This window comes from Scyliorhinus canicula, chromosome 2, assembly GCF_902713615.1.
Source record: "Scyliorhinus canicula chromosome 2, sScyCan1.1, whole genome shotgun sequence".
Classification (NCBI taxonomy): Eukaryota; Metazoa; Chordata; class Chondrichthyes; order Carcharhiniformes; family Scyliorhinidae; genus Scyliorhinus; species Scyliorhinus canicula.
This window is the reverse complement of record NC_052147.1, coordinates 164,056,853-164,069,074: the sequence shown is the minus strand read 5'-3', so window position 1 is coordinate 164,069,074 and position 12,222 is coordinate 164,056,853. Positions and strand designations below refer to the sequence as shown.

The window sequence follows — 12,222 nt, the reverse complement described above, 5'->3', positions numbered from 1 at the left end:
AGCATAGCTGGCAACTGCTGCCGAAGTGTCACACATGCATGAAGTGGAGGAATCATCTCATCCACTCCACGAGCGTAAGTCATCCTTTAACTTCCTCCAGTTTCAAACTATCATCATGGCACCATGTACTCAAATGGCTACTCTCTTCATAGATCTCGCACATCCATCAGTGGGCCACATATCAACACTCAGCACGGGCACTTTCACATCACCATCATCCCATCTGTCATGGTATTGCTCTGGCCCTTCCAGGGAGGGCTCACCACACACAGGGGACAGGCATTTAACCCAACCTCTGCTCACCTGCTTTTCCTTTGTCTTCATAGTGGCCAAGCTGGCACACAACAAGCGAGAGCGAGCCCATAGTAAGGAGCGATGACAGAGATCCTCACACTCACCGAATTCGAGGAGGATGCAGCCGACCTTGCTGGGAAGGACAGGGATTGCTCCTTTGGTGAAGGCGAGATTGGCCTCTCCCAACAACCAAATACAGATGACAGCTCTATCACTGCATCACATCCTGACAAGCACAGCGAGTCACATGGAGGCGCGGAATGAGATATCAGGGAGACTGGCAGTAATTTTAAATTCCTGACTGGCTGCCGGTGACTGCTAATATTGTCCTACTATTGAAAAAGGGAGTTGGGATAGACCAGGAATTTGTATGTCAGTCAATCTAACCTCAATGGTGGGCAAGCTGCTAGAAAGAATTCTAAGCGACAGAATAGATGTGCACTTGAATAGGCACAGATTTATCAGGGATAGTGAGGATGGATTTGTTTAGGGAAGGTTATGTTTGACAAATTTAACCACATTTTTGAGGCGGCAACCAGGAGTGTTGATGAGGGTAATGCATTTGATATGGTCTTATGAATTTAAACAAGGCTTTTGATAGGGTCCTTCATGGTATACTGGTCAAGAAAGTAAGGGCCCATGGAATCCAAGGTAAAGTGACACTTTGGATCCTAAAATGGCTTAGAGGCAGGAAACGGGGATGATGGTCAAGGGATGTTTCTGTGACTAGAATTCACTTGCTATTTGTAGTGTACATCAATGATTTGGACACAAATGTAGAGGGCATGGTCTGAATGGCTATAGATTGAGAGAAGGGAATGTGCAACAAGACCTTGATGTCAAGTCGACTTCCCGTGGCGGCCATGGTGTGAGTGGTCACACATTTGGGGCTCCCGTGCGTGGGGGTATTTTTGCACCTTTACCCCGGTTATTGGATGAATGTGTTGAGTAAAACAGGTGTGGGAGGGGTGGAAGGAGAGAGCGTCCCACCGGTGGATGGATTTGTGGACCAGGAGTTGTCTAAAAAGAAAGGAGCAGTTGGAGCGAGGGGAAGCTGTATCTGTGACACAGGGGAAGATGATGGAGGGTCAGGATCGGCCCTACCATCTCAATGGTGGACGGAGCAGTTGGTGGGCTTCTTGAATGAGAAGTTCACCCAGCAGAGGAAGAAGAATCTGGAAGACCTAGCAAGGGTGGTGGATCCGATAAAGGCGGGGATCGACCGCCTGAAAGCGAGGTTGGTGGTCCAGAGGCAGGCGATCCAGAAGGTGGAGGATACAGTGGGGGAGCACAAGGAGCAGCTTGCCTCAATGGCGGCCGAGTTGGGGGTGATGCGGGATATGCAGAGGCAGCTGCAGGAGAAGGTGGAGGACTTGGAGGCAGGATCTGAGGATCGTGGGGCTGTGGGAGCGTAGCCAACGAGCGGATGCTGGCTCGTACATGGCTCAGATCTGGGGATGGCTGGTTTCTCTTTTCTTTGTTTTCGGATTGGTGTTTTTTGGGCACCTGCGATAATGTTTGAGTGGGTGGGAGGGGAATCAGTGGGGGGGGCGGGGGGGGGGGGGCGGGGGGGGGGGGTAGGATGCTAGGCGCCATGGGCGGGGGCTGCCAGGCTAACTGGGCGGATTAGTTCAGATTGTTAAAGTGTGGATCGGTGTTGGATTGTAATGGTGGGATCGGGGGGGGGACTGCTGATAGGGGAGGGACTTTTAAGATGTGGTATGGGGAGGGTCGATGACGGTGGACATCCGAAGGTAGGCCTGAGGAGGTGCGGGATGCGAGCTGGAGGCTTGCCCAGGAGGGGGTATGGTTGATCGGGGTGGGGGGTTGGTCACATGGAATGTGAGAGGGTTGAGTGGGCCGGTCAAGAGGGCTCGTGTATACACATAGTTAAGGAGTTTAAAGGCTCTTCTGCAGGAAACACACTTGAAGATTGATAATCCGACTCGGTTTAGGAAAGGGTGAGTCGGTCAGGTATTTTATTCCCCACAAAGGAAAAACACAGGGCATTGGCCCCAAAAGAAAACACAAACAAACCCAAAGGAACAGAAAGCGAACATTTCCTGAAAAGTTCAATGTCCTCCTTCTCCTGCCAGTCCATTTTCCATCGCTACTCCGCATCATTCAATAACCTCTGACTCCTGTCCACGGGAGCACTTTCCACAGGCCACCTGGGTGATTCCTGCATGCGAGCTGGACATTCTATCACATGGTCCCATCGGATCCCTGGGATGACAGTGGTGGAGATGCGCGGGGGGGGCAGGGGCTGGGGAGCCCGGGCCATCCACGGTCTGCCCATTCCCCCCACCCCAACATCCGCCCATACCCCAGACCAGCCCACCCCACACACCCATCAGAGCACCAAGGTTGGTTGTAACGTTGGCAACAGATGTTTAACGTGAATGAATATACACAGATTTGTGCCATTGCCCCAATAACTAAATTGTGCCCTGCACCCATGCCAACTTTACTAGTGTCTTGCTTCCTGGCCTTACGGGCCCCAATGCTACATCTAGGGGGAACCCCAGATGGTACAGCAGAAGTGGAGGTGGCCTGCTGTGATTCCTGCTCTGTGACCTGTGTCCCCGTTGGCGGCCGTCTCCTGGGGCAACCGGCCCTGGATGAGCCTAGCTGCTGCTCGGGTGTCCCAGGTGGCATGGTGCAGCCCCGTTCTGCCCGCTGCCCATCAGATGCGCCAGGAACAGGAGGAGAGGAGTCCGAGATGCGGCGGTGTTCCAGCACCTCCCATGCGAGAGTCAGCAGCACCACCTCCTCCCTCGGGGTGCTCGATGTCCCCCGGTCCACTCGTCCATGGGATGGGGGGGGGAGGGGAGCTTTCCCCTGAGGCTCCCCCGCCACCGGTGCTGCCAGTCCTGGAGGCCTGCTCAGGTCTCGACCACCGTCTAAAACTCCCGGCCATGGAGCGGAGGGAAGGGACCATCTCCGTCTGGGACTGCGCCACATCACTCATTGACTGTGCCACCACCTTCTGGGTTTGCGTCACATCAGCAAGTGACTGTGCCATCTCCCTGTGGCTGTGCCACGTCACCCAGCGCTTGGGCAATACCGCCAAAGTTCCCAGTCATGTCCTGCTGTGACTGGACCACACTCAGGAACGCCGCTGCAATTTCCAGGTGGCACTGGGACATGGTCACCTGTGAGGCGGCAACGCTGCACTGGGCCTTGGCCAGCAGTTGCACAGAGTGACCCAGGCCTTGGACATGCTGATCCATAGCTGAAGCTGTCGCCCCCAATACCTCCAACACAGATGGTATCCCTGCAGTGTTGGCCTGGGTGGCATGCATTGTCGGCACCACCTCCTGCTTTGCAACCGGCTGACTCCTCCGACTGCTCCTGCAGTTGCTGAATGCTCGCCAACATCCCTTCATGTAGTCCCTGGCTCTGTGACTGCATCTCCACTATGAGTCTGTTCGTTCCAGAGGCTTGAGACCTGTCTGGACAGCAGCTGGTACTTCGGATCGGCCTGCTCTCTAACCGTCCACCTTCGGGAGTTCCTACCGCCACCTGCTGTACTAGAGCAGCTGTGTGATGAGCACCAGATAGTGTACCAGCAGCCTCTTCACAACAGGCTCAAAGTGCCCAACCGAAGTGAGTGTCTCTAGGATGGTGGAGGGTGTTGGAGACAGCTGTGATGGGAAATCACTTTCATCCTCAGACCCGGGGTCTCCTGAGTCCCGTTCAGAGAGCTGGTGTCCGAGTTGCTATCCCCGTCACTGCTCAGCTCACGGGAGCCCCGGCTGTGGCACTGGCTGGGGAGGGGGACGACAGGTGAATCCGCCCAATCCTCAGCAGGTCCTGTAAGACACAAGACAAGACGCAAGATTAGACCGCGGACCACGGGGGAGAATTGGGGTGGGCATGGGTGTGGGGGATGCTGGTGTGAGGGTGATGTGTGGGTGAAGGTGGTGTTGGGGTGGGTTTGACACACGTGTCACAGGGAATCATAACTAAGCAGAGTCTCACTTCCTCACCCGTGGTCGAGCTCCACCTCGGCGACCTCCCATTCCTCTGGGCCGCCAACCACATCCATGGCCCTCTCTTCTGCCTTCCATTTTCTCCCACTTCCGGTGGTTGTGCACAGCCTTCTCCTGTGGGAGGGGGAGCAAAAACAGAAGATGACACTATTAGACAATCCACCGCATGCAGCCCAGGGGTGGGTAGCTGATGGCCTCAGTGGCCAGAGCATCCGGCCATGGCAGCCGGTATGGGTACTGGCATGTGGCGCAGGGTGGGGGTTCGGTCATCCTCCTGGTGGGAGGAGTAGGGTTAAGGTTACTGCCAGGGGAACAGTGCTGCCTACTCACCCTGGTCACTCTGAGGAGGTTGTGCAGTTTTTTGCGGCACTGATGGCCTGGCTGGACGACATAGCCCACGGCGCTCATTGCCTCTGCCACCTGCACCCAGGCACAGTGAACAGTGCCAGCTGGCAGCCTCCTTCCTGGGCCAGGGTACAGGACCGTCCTCCGCTCCTCCACCATGTCCAAGAAGGTCTCCAGCTCAGCATCAGTAAACCTTAGTTCTGCTCTCCTCGCTGCCATCTTGTTGGCTGGGATGGTGTGTGTGGACTTTTAGAAAAACCGGCGCTGCATCTGGACCGATTCCGCTACTGTTGAGGGGCTAGCACTGGTGCCACATAGAACACAATCGATTCTAATGAAAAACGGGGCCAGATTCGCCTATTTCACGATTGACACTCAAATGCTGTCTAGCTGTAGCCACATATAAACAATTCTCACCCCCACATAACACCATCCCAGCCAGCAAGGTGGCAAGTTAAGTGGATTGGCCATGCTTAATTGTCCCTCAGTGTCCAGTGATGTGCAGGTTAGGTGAGGGTATAGGGATAGGATGGGGAAGTGGACCTAGGTCAGAGGTTCCATGGGCTGAATGGCCTCCTTCTGCCCTGTAGGAATTCTATGGTTCTAGGGTCTCCAACTTGGTAAACATTGGTACGTGGATTTATACCCCCAGAGGACGAAAGCAGATCAAAATTTAAGATACTCCAATGTACTTTTTTCACCACATTCAACTGAATAATGAAATAAAAATCGCCTATTGTCACAAGTAGGCTTCAAATGAAGTTACTGTGAAAAGCTCCTAGTCGCCACATTCCGGCGCCTGTTCAGGGAGGCTGGTATGGGAATTGAACCAAGCTGCTGGCCTGTTTTCAAAGCCAGATCTTTAGCCCTGTGCTAGGAGTATGACATGGAATATAAAACCAAATTAAAGGTGGGCAGACTCCTCCTCTAAGACTTTGAGAAGAAATAGGATGTTGAGACAGCCCAGGCATAATACAACTTTACTTTCGAGAACACCTCCCAAAATGCACGTTAAAATGGCAATGCTCAATAACACCGATGCTGCTGAACTGCTTTGACATGCACCATGACAAGATTCTGCAACTCTGTCGATTAAAATTAAAAGTTGGAAAATTATGGAATGAGATATGTTACGCTCACAGAATCAGTTCCTCAGTGTCAGTTATTCTGCAGCCATAGACACAACTCCAGGATGTTGTGTTGCATCTCTGGTGCCAGGGTCTGGGATGTCACTGAATGACTGCAGGGCATCCTAAAGGTGAGGGTGAAACGTCAGAGGTGAAGTTCATGTTGCTACCAGTGATGTAGGTAGAATACAGGACGAGGTCTTGCATCAGGAATTCAGAGAGCTAGGCAATAAATTAAAAAGCAGGACCTCTAAGGTGTGTAATCTCTGGATTACACAGGTGGTACATGCTAGCGAGTATACAAATAGGAAAATAGGGCAGACAAATGCATGGCTAAAGAATTGCTGCAGGAAGGAGGGGTTTAGATTCCTGGATCACTGGGACCATTTCTGGGGAAGGTGGGACATGTACAAGAGGGACGGTCAACACCTGAACCAAATTTTGATCAACATCCTTGCAGGTAGGTTTGCTAGTGCTGTTGGAAAGGGTTCAAACTAGTTTGCAGGGGGAAGGGACACAGAGCATTAGTAAAATAGCGACACATCATGCTATAGTAAAGGAAGCAAGTCAGAGCGAGTTCATCTCTGAAGTGCAAGAGGGAACTTAAGAAAGCAATTAGAAGAGCAAAAAAGTGGCATGAAAAAGGACTTTTGAATAAGATTAGGGAGAACCTTAAGATATTCTATAAATACATTAAGGGGAAGAGGTTAACCAAGGAAAGAGTTGGGCTTGTATTGAGTGTGGTGAGAATTTGGAATGCACTGCCTGGTGTTATGGATGCCTGGTCAGCTCTCAACAGAGGGGAAGAGGCCATAACGTTTTTGAGTGTTATTGCCGTGCGGAAAAATCGATTTGTTCCAGGAATGATTATATAAGAAATAGGGTTTGGTTATCTTATCAACAAACTTTATTCACACAAAATAAAAGAAAATAACATTTAAACTTGTACAATTCTAATACTAACAGATTACAAGCAGTTTCTTAACCTTAACATATGAGTTTCCATTAAACACTGTACATGAACAGACAGCATTTCTTCCACTATCACAGACTGATAAAAGCAATACTTGCCATTTACGAAGCAATTTTACTTCTGTTAGGGACATTGGTTCAGAATAATTTTCCAAAGCTTGCCTCGGCGGCTACTTTCATGACCTCTCTGCTCGGTTTCCACTGCCATTTCTGTAATGTGCAAAACAGAATTTGCTTTCTCTCTCTCTCTCGAAGCCCTACCTAGCTCCTCAAACTAAGGTTCTCCCTTGATGTGGCCAGACCTAAATCTATTCTCAATATCTTTGCTGATTGTCCACTTCCATTAATACAAAAGAACTGAGCTATGCCATTTATAATCATCTAACCTTCCATTGATGGACAAATAGGTCATCAGACTCTGTGATTGGCTGATGGCTGGTCAAACAAGGTTGTCCTAAATGACAATGGATCTTGAGTGAATCATCCTGGCTGAACTGGGGCATCCTGTTTATTCCCACTAACGAGGTTATGTCTGAGTGGGACAAGGTAACTCAGGCTGTGGGCATGTCCCTCTGAGTCTGCTGCTAGCAGTCATTTTAACCACTAAATTACCTGCTACATCTTGGACACTATTTCTGGATCCAAGTTCCTAATTAGGGCTCAGCTCAATGTTTAGCTCAATGGCCTAGACAGCTAGTTTATAATGCAGAACAAGGCCAGCAGTGTGGGTTCAATTCCCGTACCAGCTGAGAATTCTGAATTCTCTCTCTATGTACCTGAACAGGCTCTGGAATGTGGTGACTAGGGGCTTTTCACAGTAACTTCATTGCGGTGTTAATGTAAGCCTACTTATTTATTTATTTATTTTATTTATCTCCCTATCATGAAGCTGGAAAGGTAGTGGAGGCCGGAAAATGTTACATCCTTTAAAAAGCACTTGGATGCGCACTTGAAACACCATCAAATTCAAGGATATGGGACAGGTGCTGATAAATGGGACTAGCCCAGGATTAGGGGTAGTTTTAGTCACTGCAGACTCGATGGGCCCAAGGGCCTTTTCTGCACTGTACGACTGTATGATTCTATCCTGTCAAGATGATGGAAACCTAGAAACTAGGAGCATGAACAGGCCATTCTGCCCTTCGAGCCTGCTCCACCATTCAGTATGATCATGGCTGATTCTCTATCTCAATGCCATATTTAGGGGCTGGTTTAGCAGGGGCTGGTTTAGCACAGTAGGCTAAACAGCTGGACCGCATTGCTGGCCTTGTCCTGCAATTCCCGTACCAGCCTGCCCGAACAGGCACCAGAATGTGGCGACTAAGGGCTTTTCACAGTAACTTTATTGAAGCCTACTTGTGACAATAAGCGATTATTATTATTACATTTCTGTTTACTCCCCATACACCTTGTTGCCATTAAAAATTTTTAAAATACCTGTCTCTTTCTTGAATACTTTCAGTGACTTGGCCTCCACAGCCTTCTATGGTAGAGAATTCCACAGGTTCACTACCCTTTGAGTGACACAATTATTTATCCTCTGAGTCGACCCATATCCTGAGACTGTGTCCCCTGGTTCTAGATTCTGCAACAAGGCATCTAGTATGTCCCGCCCTGTTAGAATTGTATACACATGTCCCGGTAGCACAGTGGGTAGCACTATTGCTTCACAGCTCGAGGGTCCCAGGTTCGATTCCTGCTTGGGTCACTGTCTGTGTGGAGTCTGCACGTTCTCCCCGTGTCTGCGTGGGATTCCTCTAAGTGCTCCGGTTTCCTCCCACAAGTTCTGAAAGACATGCTGTTCGGTGAATTGGACATTCTCAATTCTCCCTCTGTATACCCGGAAAGGTGCCAGAATATGGCGTCTAGGAGCTTTTCACAGTAACTTCATTGCAGTGTTAATGCAAGCCTACGTGTGACAATAAAGATTATTATTATTATGTTTCAATCAGATCAGGGCAGCACAGTGGCACAGTCGTTAGCATTGTTGCCTCAGATAGCTGAGGGCCAGGGTTCGATCCTGGCCCCGAGTTACTGTCCATGTGGAGTTTGCACATTCTACCCGTGTCTGCATGCATCTCACTCCCACAACCCAAAAAGATGTGCAGGGTGGGTCAATTGGCCATGCTAAATTGCCCCTTAATTGGGTACTCTATATTTATTTTTTTTAAATTATGTTAAGGCATCTTGACTCAATCGTATGGTTGGGTGGCACAATGGTTAGCACTGCTGCTTCACAGCTCCAGTGTCCTGGGTTCAATTCTGGCTGTGACTGTCTATGTGGAGTTTGCACTTTCTCCCCGTGTCTGCGTGGGTTTCCTCCGGGTGCTCCTGTTTCCTCCCACAGTTCAAAGATGTGCTGTTAGGTGAGGATACTGGCTTACAGGGATCGGGTGGAGGTGTGGACTTAAATAGGGTGCTCTTTCCAAGGGCCGGTGCAGACCCAATGGACCGAATTGCCTCCTTCTGCACTGTAAATTCTATCATTCTATGATCTCTCACTTTCTAAAGTCCAGTGAATACAGCTCCAGTCGAACCAACCACTTTTCATAGGACAGTTTTGTCAACCCCCTGTATCAGCCTAGTAAACTTCTATTGCACTCTCTCTATGGCAAGTGTATCCTTTCTTAGGTAGGGAGACCAAAACTACACTAAATACTCCAGGTGTGGTCTCACCAAGGCCCAATATATTATATGTTGATAGTGATATTGAGCAAAGCTGAAGTAGTCCACTCACACAGAGGGTGGGTCCTTACTGTAGGATTTTCCACATTCACATGTCTTCAAACAAGAGATCACTGCCGGGATTGATTGGATTGGATTTGTTTATTGTCATGTGTACCGAGGTAAAGTGAAAAGTATTTTTCCGCGAGCAACTCAACAGATCATTCGGTACATGAAAAGAAAAGGAAATAAAAGAAAATACATAATTGGGCACCACAAGGTACACAATGTAACTACATAACACCAGCATACAGGATGCCAAAGGCATTTAAAAGAAGTGTTGATCCTTCCTTCACCTATTTTAAAACAATGCTTATCCTTTTCTCAGGTGAAGCTGACATCTTCAGAGATTGAAAACAAAGATTCTCAGACACATGAAATGGTGGGGGCACAGACAGAACCTTCAGAACAGACCCAAGCTGCTGACAGCGAAGACTTTGCGGGCCTTGAATCAAGCAGTTTACTTGAACATTCAGACACCATCTTGCATATAAGTGAAGAGAATGGGACAGAAAATCCACTTCTTTCTGATCCATTCAGTTTGTTAGATGTTAAATCTGGTGAGACTGATGGAAATCTGGATCAATCCCGCACCTAAGGCAGTTCTTTATCATGAGAACATTTCCTCATTTTTCATTATTATTTTAATTCAAGTGTGTCAGTTGTTGGATTCATCAGTAAAGTGGTAACCTAGCTTGTCTGCCTGTTGGTGTTTTCCTGACTACTTTTGCGTGCTCAATACAGCTTAGATCTATTGATAGATTCAAGAGCATTGATATATTCTTGATGTTTCAAGAAACCTGGTGTATTTCTAAAGTCACAGGATTAGCTGAAATATTAGCTGCCACAAAGAAACCTCAAGTTTCATTCTCATGATTTGTTAGTTCAGGGTAGTAGGTATTTGTGTCAGAAGAATCTTAATCTGATAAAGAATTTGCAAACTTCATTGTATTTTCATCAAAGTAGCAACAAAATAATAATATTGAGTAATCTAGTCATTAAAATACCAATGTTGGGAAACAAATCATCAACCGTAAATGTATTGCTGCCGTGATTTCATTAACTGTATGTGGTCTTGTGTTTCAGTTTCAACATTGTGTCATTTTATAATGGAAACTTTCAGACATACATATGCTGTTTAAATGTATTACAGAAATGAACCAGTTTGATGTCAAAAGCCAACTTGTTATGCCAAAATATTGAATATACATATATACAATTGAGCCTAAATTATTTGCCTTCCTGATAACTTGTCAGAATTTTTACAGGGCAAAGCTTTGCAGGAGATGTTGTCTCAACCTAATGCCAGTGGTTGGCATAAGCTTTACTACCATTTATTTTGGCGTACTTGCATACTGTAATATTGAAAAAATGTAAAATCAAAATTATTGGTATGGAAAGGCTTATGCTGTATTGTGGCAGATAATGGAAGTTCCATTGTAGTATATTTTAAAGTTAATGTGACATATACATCTTCATAATTGAAGACATAATTGAAGCCAATACATAACCTGTATTAAGGGATGGAGAGAAACCAGGCGTTTATGTTTTAGAATCTGTAATTCCAAGAACCAGCATCAGAGCAGCCTCTCATGCATTTTATTTCATTTGCAAACAACAAAATAATTTTTCATCATATTTTTTTTGATAGCTAGAAGTTTTCCTATTACCCCCACTCCCCTATTATCTTCCCCCTGGTCATAGTTGTCAGGCCAATCACTCACTGCTGCTAGGGAGTTGGGGCAATCTTCTTTCACCAACTCCAAATCCATAGATGGTCACAATAAGTAAGGCTCATACATTAATTTAGCAATAGTGGGGGGGGGGTTGCAGCACGGTGGCGCGGTGATTACTGAGAGCCTGGGTTCAATCCTGGCCCCGGGCCACTGTCCATGTGGAGTTTGCACATTCTCTCTGTGCCTGCGTGTGTCTCACCCCCACAATCTAAAAGTGTGCAGGGTAGGTGGATTAGTTATGCCGATTGCCCCTTAATTGGGAAAAAAATAATTGGGTATTCTAAATTTTTAATTTAAAAATTTAGCAATGATTTCCCCAACCTTTTGTAGATGAACACCAAAAGACTGAAGGGTTGATTTACATCGGCAGTCTTCCATCCAAGGAAATGCTATGTGGCTGGTGTATCCTTGTGTTTGAGGTGTTGTCAATGACAATTGTTGGAAGTCTTTAACAACAACTTTATTCCAAACATAACAAAAGAATAACTACATCTAGAATGAGATTTCATGCTTGCCACGTGGCAAGTGATTTTATATCACTTCCCAAAGATTTTTTAAATATAAATTTAGAGTACCCAATTTATTTTTTCCAATTAAGGGTCAATTTAGTGTGGCCAATCCACCTACCCTGCACATCTTTGTCTTGTGGGGGCGAAACCTACACAAACACGGGGAGAATGTGCAAACTCCACATGGACAGTTACCCAGAGCCAGGATCGAACCTGGGACCTCAGCGCCGTGAGGCAGTAGTGCTAAACACTGCGCCATTGTGTTGATCCCACTTCCCAAAGTTGATGTGAGCTGTCTCATTTACACATTCTCATGAACACAGCCAGGGTCTCAGTTTCGATTCCCGGCTTGGGTTAATGTCTGCATGCATTTTCTCCGGTTCCTCCGGTTTCCTCCCACAAATCCCAAAAGAAATGCTTGTTAGGTGAATTCGACATTCTGAATTCTCTCTCTGTGTACCCGAGCAGGCGCCGGAATGTAGCGACTTAGGGATTTTCACAGTAACATCATTATAGTGTT

At 47.5% G+C, this 12,222-nt stretch overlaps 1 protein-coding gene across 11 annotated transcripts in view; it reads left to right on the top strand.

Moving 5' to 3' along the window:
• Positions 1–10,687, top strand: part of LOC119960968 (protein unc-80 homolog) — a 475,408-nt gene extending 464,721 nt beyond the window's left edge. For 10 of the 11 annotated variants that reach the window (XM_038788541.1, XM_038788566.1, XM_038788560.1 and 7 more), the window contains one exon: positions 9,786–10,687. In XM_038788541.1, coding sequence (XP_038644469.1) covers positions 9,786–10,055 — 270 coding nt within the window. In that variant the 3' untranslated portion in view covers positions 10,056–10,687. The remainder of the gene's footprint in view (positions 1–9,785) is intronic. The other variant, XM_038788549.1, reaches the window with a different exon arrangement.
• Positions 10,688–12,222: the final 1,535 nt, after the last annotated feature.